This window comes from Mytilus californianus, unplaced genomic scaffold (genome assembly GCF_021869535.1).
Source record: "Mytilus californianus isolate M0D057914Y unplaced genomic scaffold, xbMytCali1.0.p SCAF_9, whole genome shotgun sequence".
NCBI lineage: Eukaryota > Metazoa > Mollusca > Bivalvia > Mytilida > Mytilidae > Mytilus > Mytilus californianus.
In genome coordinates, this window is record NW_026262745.1 from 40,150,256 (window position 1) to 40,175,991 (window position 25,736).

Below are 25,736 nucleotides of genomic sequence, written 5' to 3' on the forward strand. Positions count from 1 at the left end.
ATTTTTACTGGTCTTCCTTCATAAATATGCATTTCTTTAAACATAATTTAAATTTACACTGCTTTTAATTGTCTTAATTGTTAAATTAACCATTACTTTATACATAATTTAAAAGCAGTGTAAGGGAGGTAATTCAAATGATGTATTTGAATTACCTCCCTTACACTGCTTTAAATTATGTTTTGTACTAAATTATTTGTCCATTAACCAGGAAACCCTTGTTTTTCCCCCTAATTCCTAAACGGTTTGAGCCACAACCCCCCAAAGCAAATCCTAACCATCCCTTTGTGGTATGGAAACTTGTGGTATAATTTCAGAGAGATCCATACACCATTCCACAAGTTATTGTCTGGAAACTAGAAAAATGCTTATTTTTGGCCCCTTTTTGGCCCCTAATTTCTTAACTGTTGGAACCATAACCCCCAAAATCAATTCCAACCTTTTTTTGTAGTATTGAACCTTATGGTAAAATTTCATAGAGATCCATTCACTTAAACTAAAGTTATTGTGCGAAAACCAATGTGTCTTTGGTCGACGACGATGACGACGATGCCAATGTCATACCAATATAAAAAGAAATCAATAAATTATTTTAATCTTGTCTCAAACAAAGTAAATTTATATTAATCACTAAAAAAAGCAGACACAATGATTGATTACTTTCTTCAATAAGTCTATTGAGTCAAGCAGAAAATTGCTCCGCAGGGCGCAGCTAAATGCTACCCCAGAGGTCGAATCCTGAACAGTTGGGGCAGGTATGGACACTACATTCAAGCTTGATACAGCTCTGAATTTGAATTGTGATTAAATATTTGACATAGCATAGGTTCTTGACACAGAATGAATGTTGGTACTTACTTCATTTATATGTTTTGGAGTTTAGTGTGACGTCCATTTTCACTGAACTAGCACACAATTTTATTTAGGGCCAGCTGAGGACCACCTCTGGGTGCGGGATTTTCCCGCTGCATTGAAGACCCATTGGTGGCCTTCGGCTGTTGTCTGCTCTTTAGTCGAGTTGTTGTCTCTTTGACATATTCCCCATTTCCATTCTCAATTTTACTTATTATGGTCCAATATCCAAAATTTAAATAATGGTTAGATTCAGCATATCAAAGAACCCCAAGAATTAAATTTTTGATGAAATCAAACAAAGTTTAATTTTAGACCCTTTGGACCTCAATGTGCACCAATTTGATAATGGGGCCAAAAATCCAAATTTAAATACATAATCAGATTCAGCACATCAGAGAACCCCATAAATTCAAATTTTGATGAAATCAAACAAAGTTTTATTTTGTCCCTTTGGACCTCAATGTGGACCAATTTGATAATGGGACCAAAAATCCAAATCTAAATACACAATAAGATTCAGCATATCAAAGAACCCCATAAATTCAATTTTTGTTGAAATCAAAGAAAAAAGTTTAATTTTGGACCCAAATTTGGACCAACTTAAAAACTGGACCCAAAATCAAAAATCTAAATATATGCTTAGATTCAGCATAAAAAAAAAAACCTTGAATTTATTTTTTGTTAAAATCAAACTAAGTTTAATTTTGACCCTTTGGACCTGAATGTGGACCAATTTGAAAACCGGGCCCAAAATCAAAAATCTAAATACACAGTTAGATTCTGCATATTAAAGAACCCCAATAATTCCATTTTTGGTGAAATCAAACAAAGTTTAATTTTGGACCCTTTGGACCTCAATGAGGAACCAATTTAAAAACAGGGTCCAAAAATCGAAAATATAAATTTACAGTTAAATTCAGCATATTAAAGAACTCAAAGAATTCAAGACTGAATTAAACCCCATTGAAATTGCTCAAGAAATCAGCAATTGATACAAATTTGTTTTTTGTCCCTTTTTATACCAAACAGTTAGGGCCATAACCCCCCAAATCATTCTCAACCTTCTTTTTTTTTGGTATAGAATCTTTTCGTACAATTTCATTGAGATCCATATACTAATACTCAAGTAATTGTCCGGAAACATGAAAGTCCTAGTTTTTTGGTCCCTAATTCCTAAGTGGTTTAGGCCATAACTCCCAAAATCAATCCCAACCTTCATTTTGAGGTATGGCACCTTGTGGTACAATTTCATAGAGATCCATACACTTATAACATGTTATTGTCCTGAAACAAGAAAAATGCTTGTTTTTGGCCCCAAATTCCTAAGCAGTTTGGGCCATAACTCCCAAAATCAATCCCAACCTTCCTGTTGTGGTATGGAACATTGTGGTATGGAACCTTGTGGTACAATTACATAGAGATCCATACAATTATACTCAAGTTATTGTCTGGAAACTAAATGTCTTCGCACGACTTTGACGATGACGCTGACAACATAACATTATACAAACGCAAAAATTTTGATAATGATTTTGAATGTGTCCCCGTGCCTGTAGTGTATGCCCTTATATTTTTACAGTTAGGGTTTTTTTGCTTGTGAGAGAGCTGTCTACATATTCCATTATCATAGTCATTTCGGGGCCTTTTATAGCTGACTGTGTGGTATGGGCTTTGCTCATTGTTGAAGGCCGTTCGGTGACCTATAGTTGTTAAATTTCTGTGTCATTTGGTCTCTTGTGGAGAGTTGTCTCATTGGCAATCATACCACATCTTCTTTTTTATACTGAACAGTAATATTGACTTTATACAAATCACTTTTTGTTAATAATAACCTTGACATTGGACACAGTGACTTCAAAATAAAGAGAGATCATTCTCTTATAAAATGTGATTATGTATTCACTTCATGTTGCAGTCTAATATACAGCATTTAATTTGGATTACGGAAACTACTGTTCTGCACAAATTTTTTGTAACCTGGACCTTTACCTCAGATATAGTGACCTAAAATCGATAGGAATCTTTCTCTCATTAAATCATTTATCCAAGTCAGATTGCAATCCCAAAAGTGGTTTATGGTTTAGCGACCGGTATCCAATTTTCTGTACAAATTTAGGTCCATTTAAGTAATTCTGACCTTGACCTTTGAGGTATTTATGCCAAAATCCATAGGGATCTCTCTTTCATTATAACTTTATGTGACCATATATCCAAGTCAAGTTTGAATCCTATATGAAGTATTTGATTTAGCATCTACAATCCACTTTTCTGCACAAATGTCGGTTTGAGGATTTTTAAAAATGAATATTCTAGCCTGTAAATTAACTTTGACCAAGACGGGATGAAAATGAATATTCTGCCCAACAAAATGCAGGAAATAGTTGTCTACAAGAGTAAAATAATTAACCTTTTCACCCAGTAATTAAAGCCACAGGAAATAAATAAGCCGTACTAGTAAGAGGTGAAAATGAATAATCCCTCTGTAAAAAATCCTCCTGCCCTTGCCACTAAATCAAATAAAATGCCTGCCTCTTTAATCTGTTAATTTATCATTCCATACACTTTTTGATAACCTCCACATGGGTTATGTTATAAAAGAGAGACAAAGATACCCAAGGTCTTTATAAAGGATACTTCAGGGATCCATGTTCAATCATAGAACATTGTCTTTTGTTTTAAGAACATCATATCTACATAATTACAAATATTTTTATAAAATGATCAACAATGTCGCTGAAATCAACGAAAAATGGTATCTCACGAATCCACAGTAATTGAGCAATCAATATTCAATCTTTTATAAGAATTTATTGTTTTTAATTGTTAATCAATTGTGCGCTTTTACCATTGTATATACCAGCTGGTATTTAATTGTTATTAGGGTCCTTGACTTTGGTGATTTTTAAAAATAAAACATTCATTGCAGATTTTATTAAAGAAAATATCACAGATTTATTCAATAACAAAGTATAGAAACTTATAAATCAGGCAAGTTTTTACATAATGTTTATATTACATCAATTATCATATGTAATTTATACAGTAAATGCCCTATTATTTGCCTTAGTCTGATGTTCTATCTTCAGTTTTTAAATTTGTATTACTTTTGTTTTGTACAAAATTTTACAATTTTTCGACTCATTCAACTTGTTATTAATGAAATAAAAGCATATTTTAGAAAATTATTGTTTTACATATTTTTGTTATTTATAAATTAAACATTTTATAAAAGAATCAAACTTATCTTATATGTTGTGCACATTCCTTTTGCAGTTTCCAGTAATTTCGAGGTTGCTATAGGAAAATCTCTGAAATGAGTTAATTCTTGTATCCCATAGAAAAACAGTCTTTACTAATCTGAACAATGGAACATATGATAATTCCAAATAACACTTTATAGTTAAATTTTCATTATTGAAACTATTTAACTCTTGTAAATGAAAATCATAAGTTGCCAACCATTATTTTTTTGTAAGAGGCATGTCTGTTTTATAATAAATAGGTTGACTCTAAATTTCTTGAACAAAAAAATTGCTTTTGTTTCAGAGGAAAGTGAAAAAAAAAAAAACTTTGTTTTTATTAAAAGTAAGAAAAAATAAAAACAAAATTGTTTTTTAAACTTAGTAGTTCTGTATGTCAGTGAAATATTTCTTTTTTTATTATTAAAGTGGTAAAAAAAATTGTTTGTCCCAAGCTCAGTGGTTGATTTACATATATGTACTACATATTCACAGTAATTATATAATATTGTACATGTTGTTCTTGTATTGCTTTTTTAGAAACCCTTAAAAATGATTTGCATAAAAATAAACTAGGACATACACAATGCCATTAGAAAAGACTTTCTGAAAGTTTTAACATAATATTGCAAGTGGTTTAGGACTTGTGTGTACAAAGTGTGGATGGAAAACAAATGATTGAAGAAATGAATGAAAGACACAATGATCACTATAACCCGCACTTCTCTAAGTATATATCATCATAAATAAACTGCTTCTCTGAACGCAGCTGGATACGCCCGCAGAGGTCCAACCCTGAACAGTTGGGGCAAAAATGGACAATATTCAAGCTTGATACAGGTCTGAATTTGGATTGTAATTAAATATTTGACATATTATAGGTTTCTGAATAAATGTAGTAAAAAAACTTGAAATTGGTTATATGAATTGAATGTATATTCAATCAAAGATTTCTTGCTGTTGTGCAATACACTGTGCTGTTGCGCAATACTTAGTAAATCTGTTGTCAGACTATAAACAAATAAAGTTCAATTAATTCTCAATGTCATATTAGAAATTTATGAAAATGTAAAGGGAGCTTACATCAATAGATATAAACAATTCAACAAAGTTTCATGAGAATTGCTGACAGCATTTTTGAGTTATTGTCCGAAAACTGAAAAATCCCCCCTTTTTTAATGAATAAAACCCCATAACTCAGAAATGATAAATGAAAAACTTATAAAATTCTAAACAGAGCTTACAACAATAGATATAAACAATTCACCAAAGTTTCATAAGAACTGCTGAAGTTATTGTTCGAAAACTGGAAAATCCCCCCTTTTTTTAATGAATAAAACCCCATAACACAGAAATGATAAATGAAAAAATTTATAAAATTCTAAACGGAGCTTACATCAATAGATATAAACAATTCACCAAAGTTTCATAAGAACTGCTGAAAGCATTTTTTTATTTTTTGTCCGAAAACTGGAAAATCCCCCTTTTTTTATGAATAAAACCCTGTAACTCGGAAACGTAAAATCTAAAATATATAAAAATCGAAAGGGAGCTCATGTCAATAGATATAAACAATTCACCACAATTTCTTGCAAGTTGGTGAAAACATTCTTGAGTTATTGTCCGAAAACTGGAAAAATCCCCCTTTTTTTAATGAATAAAACCCCATAACTCGGAAACGTAAAATCTAAAATTTATAAAAATCAAAAGGGATCTCATGTCAATAGATATAAACAATTCAACAAAGTTTCTTGCAAATTGGCGAAAGTGTTTTTGAGTTATTGTCCGAAAACTGGAAAATCACCCTTTTTGAATGAATAAAACCCCATAACTTTGAAATGTAAAATCGAAAATTTATAAAAAACGAAAGGGAGCTCAGGTCAATAGATATAAACAATTCACCAAAGTTTTATGCAAATTAGTTAAAGTGTTTTTGAGTTAATGTCCGACATGTTGACGACGGACGGACAGACAGATGGACGAACAGAAGGACAAAGGTATACCATAATACGTCCCGTAAACGGGCGTATAAAAGTCAAACACATAGGGTATTTTCATTTGCCAATCCTGGCATTTGATTCAATCTATGAAAGTAATAATCTTCATTGTTGATTTAAGTAAAATACAAAAGTCTGCAAATGTTCTAAATGCTACACAGTTTTGATGATAGTTAATTCCATGCTTTCAATGCATTTGCGCAATCCCAAAACATAGTCGTCAAAATCTAAGCACATTGTCCAATGATATGCTATGTTAGATACCACTACCAGATATTCAAAGAAGGCGAACTGACTGTACACTGAAAAAAAGAGATGATTCATGATTATACATACTGAACACTAAAAGATTGACGAATTATTATACTTACTGCTATATATCTCCATTCTTATGCAGATATCCAAAATCAAAATGATTAAAATTATACTGACTGCTTAGTTATTGGAGTAGCTATACATATATCTCCATTCTTTTGCAGATATTCAAAATCAAAATGATTAATATGCTCCACTTATATATTAACTTTATATATATAAAATTCATTTTATTTTTGGTAATGATTGTTCCATTTAAAACATGTATGATATAACAAGAAGGGACTTTGAAGTGGAATAAAAAATCAAAAGAAGCATTTATATAATACACAATTAAGTCAGGAGCTCATGATATGTCTTATGCATATTGAAATTGGTGAACAACAAACTAGAATAAAATTTTAATTGAAAGGGAGCCTGTTAAATTTACCAATCCCACCAACAATGTTAAGTTTGTAGTAATTTGATCCAATAAGAAAAGATATAACAAATCAATTTAACATGTGTAAGACACTTTTCTTTCCTATGTTACTGTGCGTGCAGGTGTGTGTGTGTTTAAGCCAGGGCTGAAGGAAGTGATTGGTTGTGATATGTTTGCACTTATTCAATTATATTTCATTATCTGCACATAATGCAAATATGTTACAAGTGTTAATAAAGAAGAAATATATATATATACACAAAGATTAAAGAAACATCACTAAATCTAACTAAAATCTGCCACAATTTGGATTAAAATTTTTGAAAATTAGTATCACCATAGATGTATAAACCCATTGTATGGGTTTGTACATCTATGGCATCACTATGGCTCAAGAATGGTATTCTTTTATTCTCTTATTGGAGTTATTGATAATTTACAAGCTGTAATCTTAATATAACAGATGTGAAACTAGGTTAAACTAGATTTAAACTTGGGTAGCTGTTCCGTGAAACTTAAAAGCCAAGCATACAATCATGGCAGAGATATGATTTCATCACATCTAATGGGCCTAATTTTGATGTGACTTAAGTTTTTACCTTCAATACATGACCTTTTATGAAGGTTAGGAATGATGCTTATATCATGTATAACAGTTGTGTTTTAAAAACATTATTCAGATCTAGGCAAAAGATATGACCCAGACTTCATTTAAATACATGTAAAGGCTGTTGTTACCTTGACCTATATCATATTAAATTTTTATGGTCAAAGCCAACCTTAGGTCAAAGGTATCAATTTGGTAAACCCTTTTTTCAGTAAAAGAATGGCAAAACAGACACATCATGACTATGAAGATATTGTATGGAAATCATTTCAACACAGGTATTAGCTGTTACCCTGGCCTTCAAGAAATGACCTTGAACCAGTCAATTATGTGGAATATGACTTTGATTCAAAAAAACACTACACAAGTACACTAGATACCACACAGGGGACAGAAAAAAGAAGAACAAATTTAAATTCAAAGTACATTTGTGAGGATATAAATTAATATGTAAATAAATGACCAGTTAACTGCCAAGTAACATACATGTAACCTGACTAAAATCACTTAAATTAAAGTATATAAAAGTATAAACAGTCATAGAAGAAGACCACTTGCAAAGTTACTGATGGTAAAAACAATCAGAGATTTTGACACCAATATACATGATATAAATTCAATGTCTTCTTAGTTTAGCTGTGTTGTTCAGTTGTCTAATTATTTTAATTTTTTTTCATAATGTCAAGAGTAAAGCAGTAGTTATGAATGAAAGGCTTCATTAGATGCACCTAAAAGCTGAATTACCTGATTGTAAGTATATAGAAACTGACGACCCATGTACATAAACATGCAGATGTATGCAATAGATTCCTTATATTAAACAAAAAGCAATTTTTAAAAGATTCATACAAAGAAAAAGCATTCTTGAGCCTCAATTTTTCTTCGGTGCATGATTTACCTAGTGATATCGCTTTGAAATTTTATCTTCAACCAACTGTGATGGAGCAATGGTATTAACTGTTCCTTCAAAGTCAATTATGGTAGTAGCATGGAATGCAATATTCGTAAATACAACAAGGTATTCACAAGCGGAAAACAGGGAATACACTGCAAGAAAATATATCATAGTGCTTCATTTGAGATTGTTGTGCTCAATATATTGATTTGGGAACAATTATCATCATTTTTAATATTTTTCATGTTTTTTATTTTGTCCCATGGACAAAATTTATAAAGTGACATAAATGAAGAATTTTGAATGGCTTTTCAATATCACACCCATATCAAATCTCAACCATTATAATATATACGGGGTGTGACAATGAAAAAAAAACAAAATTTGATATTCACTTTTTCATATACTTAAAACAGGTGGGTTTTTTTCTATTGGGGTTTGATAAAGCTTATGCAACAGTGACTGATATCCATAGCATCACAGATGGCTTATACAAAACAATTGCCAATAAAGTTTACTTGTATTTACAAGTAGCTTTATAATAAATCAACCTATCATATTTACTAAAGGGTAAATCTTTTAGCCTTTCACCATTCCTTTCAGGGCATAAAAAAATATTAATGACTTTCGGATAATGGCTACCAAATTCAAGACCTTTAACTTAATCTCTACTAAGGAGTAACTTACACATTTTTACTAGCATTACATTCTTTTAAGTATAATGGCATGGCAAGTGCAATAGCTGAAGGCAGGAAGCAGGTGTTTGAAATGATATATCTCTGGTAAAAATTACCATTTAAGACAAGAGTAGACAAAATACATAATAAACTGTTGACACAGAAGTATGTCTCGCCTGTCGGCATAAAATTCAGAAAAAGACAATCTGATGGACAGCAACATTGCTAATTAATTCAATGTCGCTGGACCATGAACTAGTGGACAGGGCTTCAAAATGGTTGACAAACTGAGATGTACAGACAGCAATGTAACTTTATAGAAAATATCGTTGTCTATTGTCAGTAGTTCCTATCAATCTAACTTGAGCAGAAAACTTAACATTTAAAATTGCTTATTAATTGAAAGTCACTGAACCATTGCCTAGGGGGCAAGGCCTCAAAATAGTCATCAAACTGATATGTACTGATAGTAATGCAACTCCAAACAAAATATCATTGATCTATCACAGTAGTTCCTATCAATCTAACTTAAGCAGAAAACTTAACATTTAAAATTGCTTATTAATTCAAAGTCACTGGACTATGGCCTAGTGGGCAGGGCCTCAAAATAATCATCAAACTGATATATACTGATAGTAAAGCAACTTCATACAAAATATCATTGAGCTATCACAAGAAGTTCCTATCAAACTAACTTAAGCAGAAAACTTAACAATTGTTGATGCCATCACACCATCGTTGTCATTGTCGCCGAAAAAGCAATCCCTATGTCTTGCTTTCTTAGACTTTTGTCATAGGAGATACAAAAAAAGTTTCTGAGTAAAGGATGTTTTGAAAAGCTTGTCTATAATAATGACCAAATCAAGTGATGACAAAATTTAACAAAATAATGTGATATATAAACAGATTTGTTTGTGCATTCTACTAAAATAGATTTATTCTACTATTACAGAAAAGTTGGAAATCATTCTTTACTATCTTCCCATTTTAAAAAGATTCTTGTTTTCCCTCTTAAAATATGATTTCAATTCCAGTTCTTAAAACAAGACAAAGTCTGTTATGAACTATCATAGAAACAGTTCAGAAATCCATACAATATATCAATAAATACAATACATAAATTTATATTATACCATGACAGACATCACATAATTATATAGTTCACTCACCGCCAGCTTCACAGTAACTATTATGTCGGAAGTAAAGGTAAATTGCTGTCAAGAAACAACTGATGTTGAACAGGAATAATGCAATTTTGTAATGAAATGATTTCTTTTCCTAAAAATAAACATATATTGCAGTACATCAATAATAGAACATTCAAAGAAAAGTTTTTGACTGTTCAAATAATATGTACAGGTAATTAGCATATTCATATATTTGTGAATTAAATTGCTAAAATCATTAAAATTTTGATATTACTTATATGTACACAAAATAGCAGTTAAGACCGTTTTGTGATTATAAGCATTGTGTATAAGTTTCATAACATTTGGTTGAGGCAAACTAAAGTTAGACAACGGAAACGACAGATTTAGCAATTATTCTATTTATAAAGGGGCATAACTCAGGAACGGTAAATAAAGGCAACAGCAGTATACCACTGTTCAATAGTCATAAATCAATTTAACTGAAACAAATCCGGGTCACAAACTAAAAGTGACGCCACCCAATTTCAAACTTGATCTGTTTTGTGGTAATAAGCATTGTGTATAAGTTTTATAACATTTGGTTGAGGCAAACTAAAGTTAGAGAACGGAAATCAATTTTGGGAACGTATGCGACGGACAGATGGATGGACAAGGGTAACACTTAATGCCCCCTCCGCTACGGCAGGGGCATAAAAATCTAACAGAGGTAGAACTTCGGCAATATAGAAACAACCTGAAAAGAAGAGCATGGATGAACTTTTGTTTGCCTTTAGTCTTTCCTCCTTTAAAATTCTCATTTTGCTTTTTACACTTGCAACTTTGTAGTGTTGAAATTTGTGGGAGTACACATGTACTTACTTTTGGAGTCATCTGTCTACCATTACTGGTACGTCCCCATTTAAATACTATACAGCTAAATAACATATAAAATTCTGAGGTCACCATGAAAGTTATAAAAGAATTCTCATGAACATCTACAAGTACAAAAAAAACATTGTTAGGCCATGACAATTTGAAATCTAGTTCTTTGGAAATTTGCTCCATAAAATGTGGGTGAGAGAACAAACTTTTTTATGTCTATTTTCCTCTTGAAAAGGACTTTTTTTATAGGTGAGTGCTCTACAAAAGTAGCCAGCAATACATTTTTTATCAAATTGACTATTTTTATAGTACTGACTTTTGATTCCAGAGTATATAATTTTTTGACAGGTTATATACCTTGTGGTAGGACATTCTGGTACTGGGTCAAGTAAGAGCAACTAAAAGAGGTAAAATCAAGCTAAGAATTTGTGAATTTGGGGGTGTTTGTAGAAAACATAAAAACATACTATAAGACAGTTTTGGACTTTGTCAAACTGGCAAAAACTGCAAATAGAATGTTTTGTCTCTACTTAATCAACACAAAAGTCGAGTTATGAATGACAAAGTCAATAAAGTATTGAAAATAGGCTTAAATGACCAATTTTTCTTCTGATGCTCAATCTTATATATATCCTAACATGATTTTTTTTACAATCACTCAAAATCCCTTTTACTTATATAAAAAAAAAACTTTCATCTTAATTCACCAAAATATAATTATAAATGAATCAATTAAATCAGAAATAAAAAGTATGAATAAATGAAGAAGGCCTACTGATGAGCTGCCATTAACAACCTATGGGGATTACCAAAGCATAATAATATCTGTATCATTGACTGATTTAACAGTTTGATGTGTATGATGTTCATAATGCTTCGATCAGTTGTCAAAAAAATTTGGCATTAAATATAAAAAATTTAAATATTCATAGAAAATCACTTACTAAAATTTTCTGTAGAAGATATATTAGTCAACACAACTAAAGCTAAGATTTCTATACTGTTCAAAATAGCACACAATCCTGCTAATAATTTGTATAAATTGTTCTTTGTTCCCACATGGAATTGTGAGTTAAATGTGTAGTATCCTGCTGTTATAAAGAAACGTGGACTACAGTGAAGTGCTATACATATTCTCCATACATATCTTTGAGGTGTGTAGCCTCCTATAGCTGAACTTATTGAAGGGAGGTAATTTTGGACCTGAAAAAAAAGAAACCAATACAAATTTTTAAAAGTACAAATGTATATATTACAATGTATTTTAATTTTTATCACAATTTTTCCATCTTCTGTGAAAAAGTTTTAAATAAAAATAGAAGTGTGGAGTTGCTCTTTTAAAATTAAAATCATATTAAAATAAATGTTATCAAAAAAACATACAAATACTGAAAGCAACATTTAAGATTGAGCATTGTTATCGGAAGTAAAAAAAACAGCAGAAAACAAATTATTATTGAGTTAGTGCTAAAGAAGCATTTCAAACATCGCGCAATGGTCTAGCATAAATACTTTTTCATAAACACATCTAATAAAATAATTTAACATGGAAATAGATGGAAAAATTCACAAATCACTGAAGAATAATTTATGACTGTAACCCTAAAAGATCTACTTTAAACTGAAAACACTTTACTAACTAAGGGAGTACAGCCTTATGGTGCATGAAATCGCAATGCCAGGATGCTTAAGATCACCTGCTTAGAAAATATCAATTATCTATCATAAATACTTATTCTGAAATCAACCTCATCAGAAAACTGAATACTTAACAGTTGGTGGTGACACTGTTAATTCAGAAATGTTTGTGATGTTTTTATTATTGCAAATGCAACAGAACAGGTACAATGAGGTATAACAAAAATAAAAACTGACACTTTTAATTTTGATGGCATTATTTGAATGCAGCATTTTCTGAAATTGCAATAATTTATCTTACATTCATGTCCATTCTTCGAAAATGGTAATAATAAATGCACACAAAAATTTCTGAATTTACAGTACATGTATATATAAATAAATAGAAGCATTCCTTGCATAGGATACTAGAACTATTGGCACAAGCAAGATTAAATAACTATGAACAGTGGTTGATGGGTTAAAGCATGCATGTACCTTAAAAGAAAATATTTTACATGCTTTGGCTAAAAAGATTGATGAAAGTAAAACATATCATGCAGTTAGATTGTTTAACTAATAAAAACAGAGAACTTGTGTACTATTATATTGTCACAACTTTCAGTTGAAGAGAATTATGTAAATTCTTTTTAAAAACTAAAGGATTTTAACTAGAATCTGTTGATAAAATTTACACATGAGAGATATATTTGAAGAAACCTGGGTATAGTTTTGAGCATATAAATATATTTACATATGTTGGAAATAATTTGAAACATAGAAATTACTGATGACACACATTACGCTCCTATATTTTTACCATGGATAATTCATATTTCCTAGGACCAGTGACAAATATTAGATTTATAGACAAAAAGCCTCTATATTATTGATAACTACACATTTCCTTTAAACATGTTAAAATCTATTTACAATTTTTTTTAAATCAGGACTTTAAAAAACAACCTTTCTCAATTACCTATCAAATTAGAAAATGTTTGTTAGTATCATGTGAAGTTTCCATGGTAAAATTATACTAAATATATAAAAAGCTATTTTATTGTAGCAACATGCACAATATAAAACAACAATTACCATGAATTCATTAAATTACACAAAAACTGAATTCATACAAAAATATCAAAAAGCTAAAAGATTTACTTTAAAGAATAACAAGAGTGCACACACTGAAATGTCTCGCCTTCTTTACTAACCATTGATTTTATGTTGACAGTCCTAAATATAAAGCTTTACTACAAGTAACACATAAACTTAACATGATCCAAGAAAATGAGGTCAAGGTCAGATAAACCAAACGAGAAATACATGTACACCTTACAATCATTCAATAAACCAAACATAGTTGACCTATTGCTTACCTGCCAGACATACATATACACCTTACAATCCTTCCATACAACAAATATAGTTGATCTATTGCTTATAGTACTAGAAAAAAAAGACCAAAACTCAAAAGCTTAACTTTGACCACTGAACCATGAAAATGAGGTCAAGGTCAGATGACACCTACCAGTTGGACATGTACACCTTACAATCATTCCATATACCAAATATAGTAGACCTACTGCTTATAGTATCTGATATATGGACTTGACCACGAAAACTTAACCTTGTTCACTGATCCATGAAATGAGGTCGAGGTCAAATGAAAATTGTCTGACGGGCATGAGGACCTTGCAAGGTACGCACATACCAAATATAGTTGACCTTTTGCACATAGTATTAGAAAAAAAGACCAAAACTCAAAAACTCAACTTTGACCACTGAACCATGAAAATGAGGTCAAGGTCAGATAACACCTACCAGTTGGACATGTACACCTTACAATCATTCCATATACCAAATATAGTAGACCTACTGCTTATAGTATCTGATATATGGACTTGACCACGAAAACTTAACCTTGTTCACTGATCCATGAAATGAGGTCGAGATCAAATGAAAATTGTCTGACGGGCATGAGGACCTTGCAAGGTACGCACATACCAAATATAGTTGACCTTTTGCACATAGTATTAGAAAAAAAGACCAAAACTCAAAAACTCAACTTTGACCACTGAACCATGAAAATGAGGTCAAGGTCAGATGACACCTACCAGTTGGACATGTACACCTTACAATCATTCCATATACCAAATATAGTAGACCTACTGCTTATAGTATCTGATATATGGACTTGACCACGAAAACTTAACCTTGTTCACTGATCCATGAAATGAGGTCGAGGTCAAATGAAAATTGTCTGACGGGCATGAGGACCTTGCAAGGTACGCACATACCAAATATAGTTGACCTTTTGCACATAGTATTAGAAAAAAAGACCAAAACTCAAAAACTCAACTTTGACCACTGAACCATGTAAATGAGGTCAAGGTCAGATGACACCTGCCCGCTAGACATGTACACCTTACAATCATTCCATATACCAAATATAGTAGACCTACTGCTTATAGTATCTGAGATATGGACTTGACCACCAAAACTTAACCTTGTTCATTGATCCATGAAATGAGGTCGAGGTCAAGTGAAAACTGTGTGACGGGCATGAGAACCTTGCAAGGTACGCACATACCAAATATAGTTGAACTATTGCACATAGTATTAGAAAAAAAAGACCAAAACTCAAAAACTTAACTTTGACCACTGAACCATGAAAATGAGGTCAAGGTCAGATGACACCTGCCCGCTAGACATGTACACCTTACAATCATTCCATATACCAAATATAGTAGACCTATGGCATACAGTATAAGAAAAACAGACTAAAACACAAAAACTTAACTATAACCACTGAACCATGAAAATGAGGTCAAGGTCAGATGACACCTGCCAGTTGGACATGTACACCTTATAGTCCTTCCATACACCGAATATACTAGACCTATTGCTTATAGTATCTGAGATATGGACTTGACCACCAAAACTTAACCTTGTTCACTGATCCATGAAATGAGGTCGAGGTCAAGTGAAAACTGTCTGACGGGAATGAGGACCTTGCAAGGTACGCACATACCAAATATAGTTATCCTATTACTTATAATAAGACAGAATCTAACATTACAAAAAATCTTAACTTTTTTTTCAAGTAGTCACTGAACCATGAAAATGAGGTCAAGGACATTGGACACGTGACTGACGGAAACTTCGTAACATGAGGCATCCATATACAAAGTATGAAGCATCCAGACCTTCCACCTTCTAAAATATAAAGCTTTTAAGAAGTTAGCTAACGCCGCCGCCGCCGTAGCCGCCGCCGCCGGATCACTATCCCTATGTCGAGCTTTCTGCGACAAAAGTCGCAGGCTCGACAAAAACCATGACAACAGGATCTGTTTTTTTAATTTTAATTTTGAACATTCAATGAGTTTTTTTTCACAAATGAATTCAGAAAATGTCATTAGGTGTTAACCCATATCAAAACTACCATGGTAAGTGTTTTCATCTTGTTTTCAAGGTTACCTTGCTGCGAAACTAAATAAAATAAAAGTAAAAAATATGCTATGATATAGAAATTGGAATTTTTTTATCATATAATTATACACATCATATCTGTAGTAATAAACATATATATGCATGATAAGTAATGGGAGCAAACTTATGTTGTTAATAATAACAATAATTTCATGATTGGTTAAACTAAGCATGCTAAGTGATTGAAACTTTAAAAATTTCATTAGTTAGTCCAATATTATTGATGATGTTAGTATTTAATGACCTTGACTGGCTATACAGCCCTTGCACGGTCAGTCTACCATGTCTACTTATAAATTGATACAATTGTTATCTGTACAAAATAATAAAGAACTTATAAACAATCTTGGTAAATACTTAAAATCAGCTGAGAAACTACACTTCTAATTTTGAACAATTCTATGTATGTCATACTCTGCGTTATACTTGATATTGTACTATGTATAAGAGTGATTTAATGTATTTAAATGTAGTTAACATTTCATTATATGTCTGTTTATGTGATATGGCGCATGTATAATTAATTTGTCAAACATTGAATATATCCTTTAAGCTGTACTTGCTATGTATTATTATTATCCATTTGTTGTTTGAGAACCCCCCCCCCCCCCCCCCCCCCCCCTTTCCCCAATCAATTAACTGTCTGTAACAAATCTCAAAATGTGGAACCACATCTACATGGTGCACATAAAAAATTGAAATAAGATTAAACCTTCATATTAGTTTTTCTGCCAAATTAATATGTTATCTCACATCAAAATTATGTAAAATTGAATTTACTAAAAATTCATATAAATTTAATTAAAACAATGGCTTTGTATATCATGTATATATACAAAATAATTGTCACAAATGTTTCAAATAATTACAATTGATGTAAACTTAACTAATATTCTGTATGTTTTTTTAGGTAACTTTTGGTGTTTTGGGGAAACTTGGGGTCAATCTATGGACCTTCTAACATATTGGGGAAGATCCTGACATATTAAAACAATTATGAAGACATCATAACTATTTGGACTAGTACTATCCCCATTTATGGATATCATACCCAAAATCTGGTATCAATTTACAGTGATAAGAAATAGAATTTTGTAGTTCATCATAATCATGAAATGGCTGTCATGGCACAGATATTCATATAAATGACATTTTTCCATTTAAGACAATTTCAAAGTAGAACTGAATATAGAGATATTGGCCTCCAAATCCTGAACTTTTTTAAGACTATTAACTTTTATCTAGATGATATTTCAGTAATGGTGTCTTTGGGCAAAACGTGATCATTTACCTGAATGTTTGCGCCATGACAGCAAATATCTTGAAATCCAAAGTTTATATTTTATCACTGAAAATTGATACCTGTTTTGGGATATAATGCCCATTTAATAGACATATTTACACTTTTTGGTATTTAGCTGAATTAGGTCTCCTAATGACCTTACCTCTGTCTCCAAATAACCTTCTGACCTCAAGCAACAATCAGAGTCTGGCTTACAACGATGTTTAGACAAACTCAGCACTTACTTCGATAAGTGGAATTTAACTGTAAACCTAAACAAAACTAATGTTATGATTTGTAATAAATCAGGTAAAGTCCTAAAAAATTACAACTTTTAATTCAATGAACAGACAGTTGATTTGACCAATGAATACAAATATTTGGGAATTTTATTTAAGCCTTCAGGAATTTTCTCTTATGCGGTTAATCATCTGTGCAAAAAAGCTTCAAAGGCAATGTTTTGCATCAGAAAGCATTTATTCTCCGATAAACTTAATATTTATCCACATTTAAAACTGTTTGAAAGTTGTTTGAAACCTATACTATATATATAGCTACTTTATTGCAGTGAAATATGGGCACTTAATATGATAGTTAAAGACAATTCAAGTCTTGAATGTAGATATTTATCATTTTTGCCATCAAAATTTCAAATAAAATTTACTAAATATCTTGTTAGTGTAAATAAAGCTGCAGTTAACACAGCAGTTTTAGCAGAAATAGGTATGTTACCTATTGCTATTGATGCTTTAAAGGCTTCTGTAGGGTTTTGGTGCCATTTGATAAATGCAAAAGAAGACAGTTATGTTTCAAATGCCTATAAATGTAGTTTAAATTTACCTAATGGCCTTGCAGCCAAATTGGAAAATGCTCTTTCAAAATAGGATTCAATCATGTATGGGAAAATCAAAATACTTTCTCAAAAAAATGCCTGATTAATGCCATAGGGAACAAATTAGTTGAAAGATATACAGATTTCTAGAAAAACAGTCTTTTAATGACTAAAATAACCCTAATGGAAACAAACTAAGAACATACAGAAAATTAATAAATGATTACAAATTAGAAAATAATGTATTAATAGATTTAGACTGATACATGATATCTTATTTCATTAAAATCAAATTAAGTAATAGTAATCTAAATTTTGAACAGGGTAGACACCGTCATATACCTCTGGAAAAAAGATTTTATGTCCCCTCTGTAAATAAAATGCTCCGCAGGGCGCAGCTTGATACGACCGCAGAGGTCGAACCCTGAACAGTTGGGGCAAGTATGGACACAACATTCAAGCTTGATACAGCTTTGCATTTGGATTGTGATTAAATATTTGACACAGCATAGGTTTCTGACAAAGAATGAATGTGGTCTAAGAACTTAAAAATTTTAAATTGGACATTCACCTATTATGGTCCAATATCCAAAATCTAAATACATGGTTAGATTCAGCATATCAAAGAACCCCAAGAATTCAATTTTTGATGAAATCAAACAAAGTTTAATTTTGGACCCTTTTGACCTCAATGTGGACAAAGTTGATAACGGGGCCCAAAAATCAAAAATCTAAATACATGGTTAGATTCAGCATATCAAAGAACCCCATATATTCAATTTTTGTTGAAATCAAACAAAGTTTAATTTTGGACCCCAATTTGGACCAACTTGAAAACTGGGCCCATAATCAAAAATCTAAATACATGTTTAGATTCAGCATATCAAAGAACCCTAAGAATTCAATTTTTGTTAAAATCAAACTAAGTTTAATTTTGGACCCTTTGGACCTTAATGTAGACCAATTTGAAAACCGAACCAAAAATTAAGAATCTAAATACACGGTTAGATTCGGCATATCAAAGAACCCCAATAATTCAATTTTTGATGAAATCAAACAAAGTTTAATTTTGGACCCTTTTGACCTCAATGTGGACAAAGTTGATAACGGGACCCAAAAATCAAAAATCTAAATACATGGTTAGATTCAGCATATCAAAGAACCCCATATATTCAATTTTTGTTGAAATCAAACACATTTAATTTTGGACCCCGATTTGGACCAACTTGAAAACTGGGCCCATAATCAAAAATCTAAATACATGTTTAGATTCAGCATATCAAAGAACCCTAAGAATTCAATTTTTGTTAAAATCAAACTAAGTTTAATTTTGGACCCTTTGGACCGTAATGTAGACCAATTTGAAAACGGAACCAAAATTTAAGAATCTAAATACACGGTTAGATTCGGCATATCAAAGAACCCCAATAATTCAATTTTTGATGAAATCAAACAAAGTTTAATTTTGGACCCTTTGGACCTCAATGTGGACCAATTTAAAAACGGGGCCCAAAATCCAAAAACTATATACACGGTTAGATTCAGCATATTAAAGAACCCCAAGAATTCAAGAATAAAACCCCATTGAAATTGGTCAAGAAATAAGCAATTTATACAAAGTATCTTCTTTTGCACTATACTGTGCAATTAAATATTTCTTGCTATTGCGCAATACTGTACAATTGACAATTTCTTGCTATTGCGCAATATTGTGCTATTGGATATTTCTTGCTTTTGCGCAATACTGTGCAATTGAAGATTTCTTGCTATTGCGCAATACTGTGCAATTGAAGATTTCTTGTTATTGTGCAATACTGTGCAATTGAAAATTTCTTGCTATTGCACAATACTTATTATATAATAATTTACACATCCTGTTTGGTGTGTATCTCCTACCATATCATTATTATTTGCTTTTAAATATAAATCAGAAATAACCAACTTAAAATGGAAAATTTTAAAAGAAAAATTTTAAAAAATGAAAAAAAGAAAAAAAATGAAAAAAAAAAAAATCCCCCCCCCAAATTTTTTGAACCCCCTTATGATTCATCACCCCCAAACTCAATCCCAGCCTCCCTTTGTGGTATGGTACCTTGCAGTACAATTTCAGAGAGATCCATACACTTGAACACAAGTTATTGTCTGGAAACTAGAAAAATGTGTTTTTTGGCCCCTTTTTGGACCCAAATTCCTAAAATATTGAGGCAATTACCCCCATCATCAATCCCAGCCTTCCCTTTGTGGTATGGTACCTTGCAGTACAATTTCAGAGAGATCCATACACTTTCACACAAGTTATTGTCCTGAAACTGTAAAAATGCTTGTTTTTTTGCCCCTTTTTGGCCCCTTATTCCTAAAATATTGAGGCAATTATCCCCATCATCAATCCCAGCCTTCCCTTTGTGGTATGGTACCTTGCAGTACAATTTCAGAGAGATCCATACACTTGAACACAAGTTATTGTCTGGAAACTAGAAAAATGCTTATTTTTGGCCCCTTTTTGGCCCCCAATTCCTAAATATTTCGGCTATTACCCCAAAACTCAATTCCAGCTTTCCCTTTATGATATGGAACCTTGTAGTACAATTTCAGAAAGATCCATACACTTACACACAAGTTATTGTCATGAAACTAGAAAAATGCTTGTGTTTTGCCCCTTTTTTGGCCCCTAATTCCTAAAATTTTGAGGCCATTACCCCCAAAATCAATCCCAGCATTCCTTTTGTGATATGGAACCTTGTGGTACAATGTCAGAGAGATCCATACACTAACACACAAGTTATGTCTGGAAGTTACAAAAATGCTTATTTTTGGCCCCTTTTTGGCCCCTAATTCCTTTACTGTTGGTACCATAACCCCCAAAATCAATCCCAACCTTCCTTTTGTGGTATTGAACCTTGTGGTAAAATTTCATAGAGATCCATTCACTTAAACTAAAGTTAGAGTGCGAAAACCAATGTGTCTTCGGACGACGCAGGACGACGACGACGACGCCGGACGACGACGACGACGACGACGACGACGACGCCAACGTCATACCAATATACGACCACAAAATTTTTTTTGCGGTCGTATAAAAAGGGCTGGAAGATGAATATCATTTTGCTTTAAAATGTCCGAAATTTTAGAAAAACGTAGGCAAAAACTTTTCCAGGAAGTAGAGAGTATAGTTCCATCTTTCAACAAAATGTCTGTCACTCTGATGAGGAAAAATTTACATTTATGTTTACATTTAATGAGTATGACATAACTAAAATTATGGTTAAGGGGATTAATGATTTATATGTACTAAGAAATAGCCTAGCTGACATGAAAAACTAATTATGTAATACAAATTTGTGATTATTTTCTATTTTTCATATATATTTGTTATGTTATATTTTATAACAAGAATATTGTACTTTTACTTCCAAATTTGCAAAAGTATCACCTCCTCCAAAATATCTAAATATACGAGATACTTATATAATATGAATGTTGCTTGAATTTAAATATTGTATGATTGTAAATATTGTCATGTTTGTCTTGGTAACAACCCAATATTTGGATTTTACACCAATAACATGATTTGATTTCATTTGATTTGACAATCATTTTTTAAAATTGTGATGTCAAAGTTTTCGGGAAGTTGTGTGATTTAAGTATTGACAGAAAAATGGGCATACAAGTGTAAATATGTCTATTATGATGATCTTCCAAAACCAAGATTGAAAGCATTTCCAGAATTTACTGTCATGAAATTCACAAAAAGAGAATATTTACCAAACATATGTTCCCCAGGGTTTCACAGCTCCCCATTAAGACTATTTGGTATATGTATATTATCTATAATTACATACAATGATAGTAGCCGTCTAACTTTAGTGTGAACTGTATGCTTAACTAACTGCTGCATTTAATATCTGTTTGCATATTATTATTATACAATAACTATAAGCCTCTGCATAGGAATGTGCATATAGCTAGACTTTTTCAAAATTTTAGTAAGACTATTACTCCCCAAATATAGATCATTGCTTTTTAAACAGAGAGGTCAAACATAGCTAACAATCATCCGCCGATAACATATGCATTATGCAGATCTTTTAGACTTACTCAATACTTATGCATAACCTTTATTTGTGAATGATGACTTTTAACACCTAACCACTATCCAGTATCATCAACCGTTAAATCAGTGTCGACCATTCATAGATTTTATTTAGCTAGAAATTTCTTCTCATATCTAATCTTCATCTTGGCGAAAGTATAATTGCTAAGTGTATATAATATGTACATTCCTGTAAATAGTTTATGTGCATATGCAACGCTCCTGTGGAGGATTTTTTCAACATTTACACTTTGAAATTACTTTTAAGTGAATACGTTAATTCTCAACTGATCCGTAAAGGGAACACAGCTAGCTGTGTGTGCTCCAACGTTGGAGGGATTTAACACGAGAAAGTTCCATGAGCAACGGTGTATCATGAAAGGAAATAAACTGCTTCGCTGAGCGCAGCTGGATACGCCCGCAGAGGTCCAACCCTGAACAGTTGGAGCAAAAATGGACACAATATTCAAGTTTGATACAGGTCTGAATTTGGATTGTATTAAATACTTGACATATTATAGGTTTCTGAATAAATGTAGTCAAAGAACTTGAAATTGGTTACATGAATTGAATTTATATTCAATTAAAGATTTCTTGCTGTTGTGCAATACACTGTGCTGTTGCGCAATACTTTGTAAATCTTTTGTCAGACTATAAACCATTAAAGTTCAATCTATTCTCAATGTCATATTAGAAATTTATCAAAATGTAAAGGGAGCTTACATCAATAGATATAAACAATTCACCAAAGTTTCATGAGAATTGCTGACAGCATTTTTGAGTTAGGTATTGTCCGAAAACTTGAAAATCCCCCCTTTTTTAATGAATAAAACCCCATAACTCAGAAATGTAAAATGTAAAATTTATAAAATTCTAAACGGAGCTTACATCAATAGATATAAACAATTCACCAAAGTTTCACAAGAACTGCTGAAAGCATTTTTGATTTTTTGTCCTAAAACTGGAAAATCCCCCTTTTTCTATGAATAAAACCCTGTAACTCGGAAACGTAATATGATTATCTAAAATATATAAAAATCGAAAGGGTGCTCATGTCAATAGATAAAAACAATTTACCACAATTTTTTGAAAGTTGGTGAAAGCATTCTTGAGTTATTGTCCGAAAACTGGAAAATCCCCCTTTTTTAATGAATAAAACCCCATAACTCGGAAACGTAAAATCTAAAATTTATAAAAAACGAAAGGGAGTTCACGTCAATAGATATAAACAATTTACCAAAGTTTTATGCAAATTGGTTAAAGCGTTTTTGAGTTAATGTCCAACGGTATACCATAATACGTCCCGTAAACGGGCGTACAAAAGTTAGTACAGAGAGACAAGTTATGTCAATTTTGACCTCAGGATCAGGATCAGATTTACGTAAAGAAGACCTGTCTAAATAACATTCATAAATTAAATGACTTTTAAATGGTACAAAATAGTTATGGTAATGTTTATTATTTGTCATGGTTTGGAGATGTTTAAGTAACGAAATTACTATCATGACTGTAATTTTTTTTTATTGTCCTGATTATATATCCAGAGTTCGTATCATTTCTCAACTGACCCTACATGCCCTACAAGCATGCCGATGTGAGTGGTAATGAACATTTTTGCAGAGAAAATCCGTCAACATCATTGAAAATTGTTTTGTCAAATTGGTTTCATGGAAAAATATTATTATTCTTACATCGTATATTTTATGTTTTGGATTATATTTTTTTTGTTGAGGAAAGTTTCTGCAGATATTGTCAGGTTTTTTGAGACATGTGGTCAGATGGGATCCATTAGTAGTTTTCATGTGGGAAACTATCAGACCAATCTATTTGATGTCTGAGGGTTTTTGCTGTTCATGCTGTTTGTGAAATTTAATGTAATCAAAAACTGCGTGCAAACGTAAATAATTTAATCCCCAAATGCATGCAAATGCAATGCGCCCTTTTAATGTGTCGGTGATCTGGCTCAGGTCAACATTTTGGGCTCAAAAATATAAGTTTTTTGGATAAGTTTATATTTTCATATAAAATATAAGTTTATCTTCAAGGTTTCTTAATTTTAGGAAAATATATTGAAAAATGAAGGAATTATTAACACTTTCTGTCGATCAGGTCACTGTTATTCGAAGCAGTAAAATCCATCTGGTCAACTTTTTTTGTAGAAAATTTTTTTTTTTCACTATAAAGGTTTAAATTTTCATATCATATATTCATTAACATGATTAACCTGGAAGATTTTAATTTCATGAAAAAAATTGTAAAACAAAAGAGATAATAACACTTTTTGTCGATCATGTCAATATATTCGAAGCGTACATGTATCTGCGACTGTGAAATCTGTCTGGTCAACTTTTTTTGCTTAAAAATATATATAAAATTTTTTTTTTTTTTTAGATTTTCGTAAATTAAAGTTTAGTATCTCAAAGGTCTCCAAATATAAACACTATCCAGTCAATCTTCCTGTCATTAGTGCAACCCTTCCTTAGTCGCCATGTTGGATGTATCCACTAAATTATCATGATATAGCTATGAACTTACCTGCTTCTATAAAATAAATATATGTTATATTATAAACTTCTAATAAAATATTATTTATTAATCAATGTTTAAAAGTCACCAATATCATGTGCTACAATTAAAATTTCAGGTGTCATTTGGTCATTCCAGGTGTTATTCGGATAATGACGCATCATTCAGTCTTTTGTGTTACCCGTTCCCCTAATGGATCGGTTGTTTCTTTAAGAGATTCTTTAATGTAGGATTTTCAGCTTTCCTCTACCAGGAATACAGTTGGGCATTTAGCGGTATAGGTTTGGATCCAAGTATGTACATGTAGGTTTGGATCCAAGTATGTCCTTATCGGTTTCCAGTTTGTTGCCATGGCATTTCTGCGGCATCCAGGTTACCTTTTCTCTTATTTTGTATATATTTTGCACTTCTATTTTACACTTTTTACTTTTTGAGGATGAGCGAATCAGGTGAGTGGGTGTGTTCGTATGTTTTACTGCATTGTATTTATTCATGTTTTTGGGGAGGTTAAATTTCTGGAAGTAAGTCCCGTCACGGCCAGTCTAGGGAACTAGGTAGTCAAATGCTCACATTAAATCTGTGCCGATACAGTGTGCTAAATATCCTCTTTTACACCATAACTCATGGTGGTGCTCCTAGTGAAAGGAGGCTTATAGTTATACGTAGCATACATACCCTGCAATGTGTTGAGGTTGAAGATTCAAAATCGTAAATAATCGACCAAATAATGCAAAATGCTGCTCCAAAAAATGGAAGAAAAAGCATCATCTTAGCCAGTTTATTGATGGTGATTTGGAACAGTAATCCATTGTTTCCTTGGGAGCCCATTTTCGGTTTACGGCTATTCTGTAAATTCATGGTGTATGACTTTCTTTAAAA

The 25,736-nt window shown here is 31.8% G+C and overlaps 1 protein-coding gene across 5 annotated transcripts; it reads right to left on the reverse strand.

Annotated features, from left to right (window-relative positions):
- Nucleotides 1–3,771: 3,771 nt before the first annotated feature.
- On the reverse strand, nt 3,772–25,733 carry LOC127716366 (post-GPI attachment to proteins factor 2-like). 5 transcript variants are annotated; one of them, XM_052222550.1, is made up of 7 exons: nt 25,533–25,733; nt 16,116–16,127; nt 11,963–12,221; nt 11,016–11,131; nt 10,176–10,284; nt 8,333–8,481; nt 6,258–6,393 (listed from the first exon to the last, which is right to left on the reverse strand). In XM_052222550.1, exons 1-6 carry the CDS (start codon nt 25,713–25,715, stop codon nt 8,333–8,335), a joined length of 828 nt encoding a protein of 275 aa, XP_052078510.1. In that variant the 5' UTR covers nt 25,716–25,733; the 3' UTR covers nt 6,258–6,393. The 5 variants fall into 5 exon arrangements, with proteins under 5 accessions (XP_052078511.1, XP_052078513.1, XP_052078510.1 ...); XM_052222554.1 differs by having other exon boundaries at nt 16,081–16,127; nt 25,533–25,576; XM_052222551.1 differs by lacking the exon at nt 8,333–8,481 and having other exon boundaries at nt 3,772–6,393.
- Nucleotides 25,734–25,736: the final 3 nt, after the last annotated feature.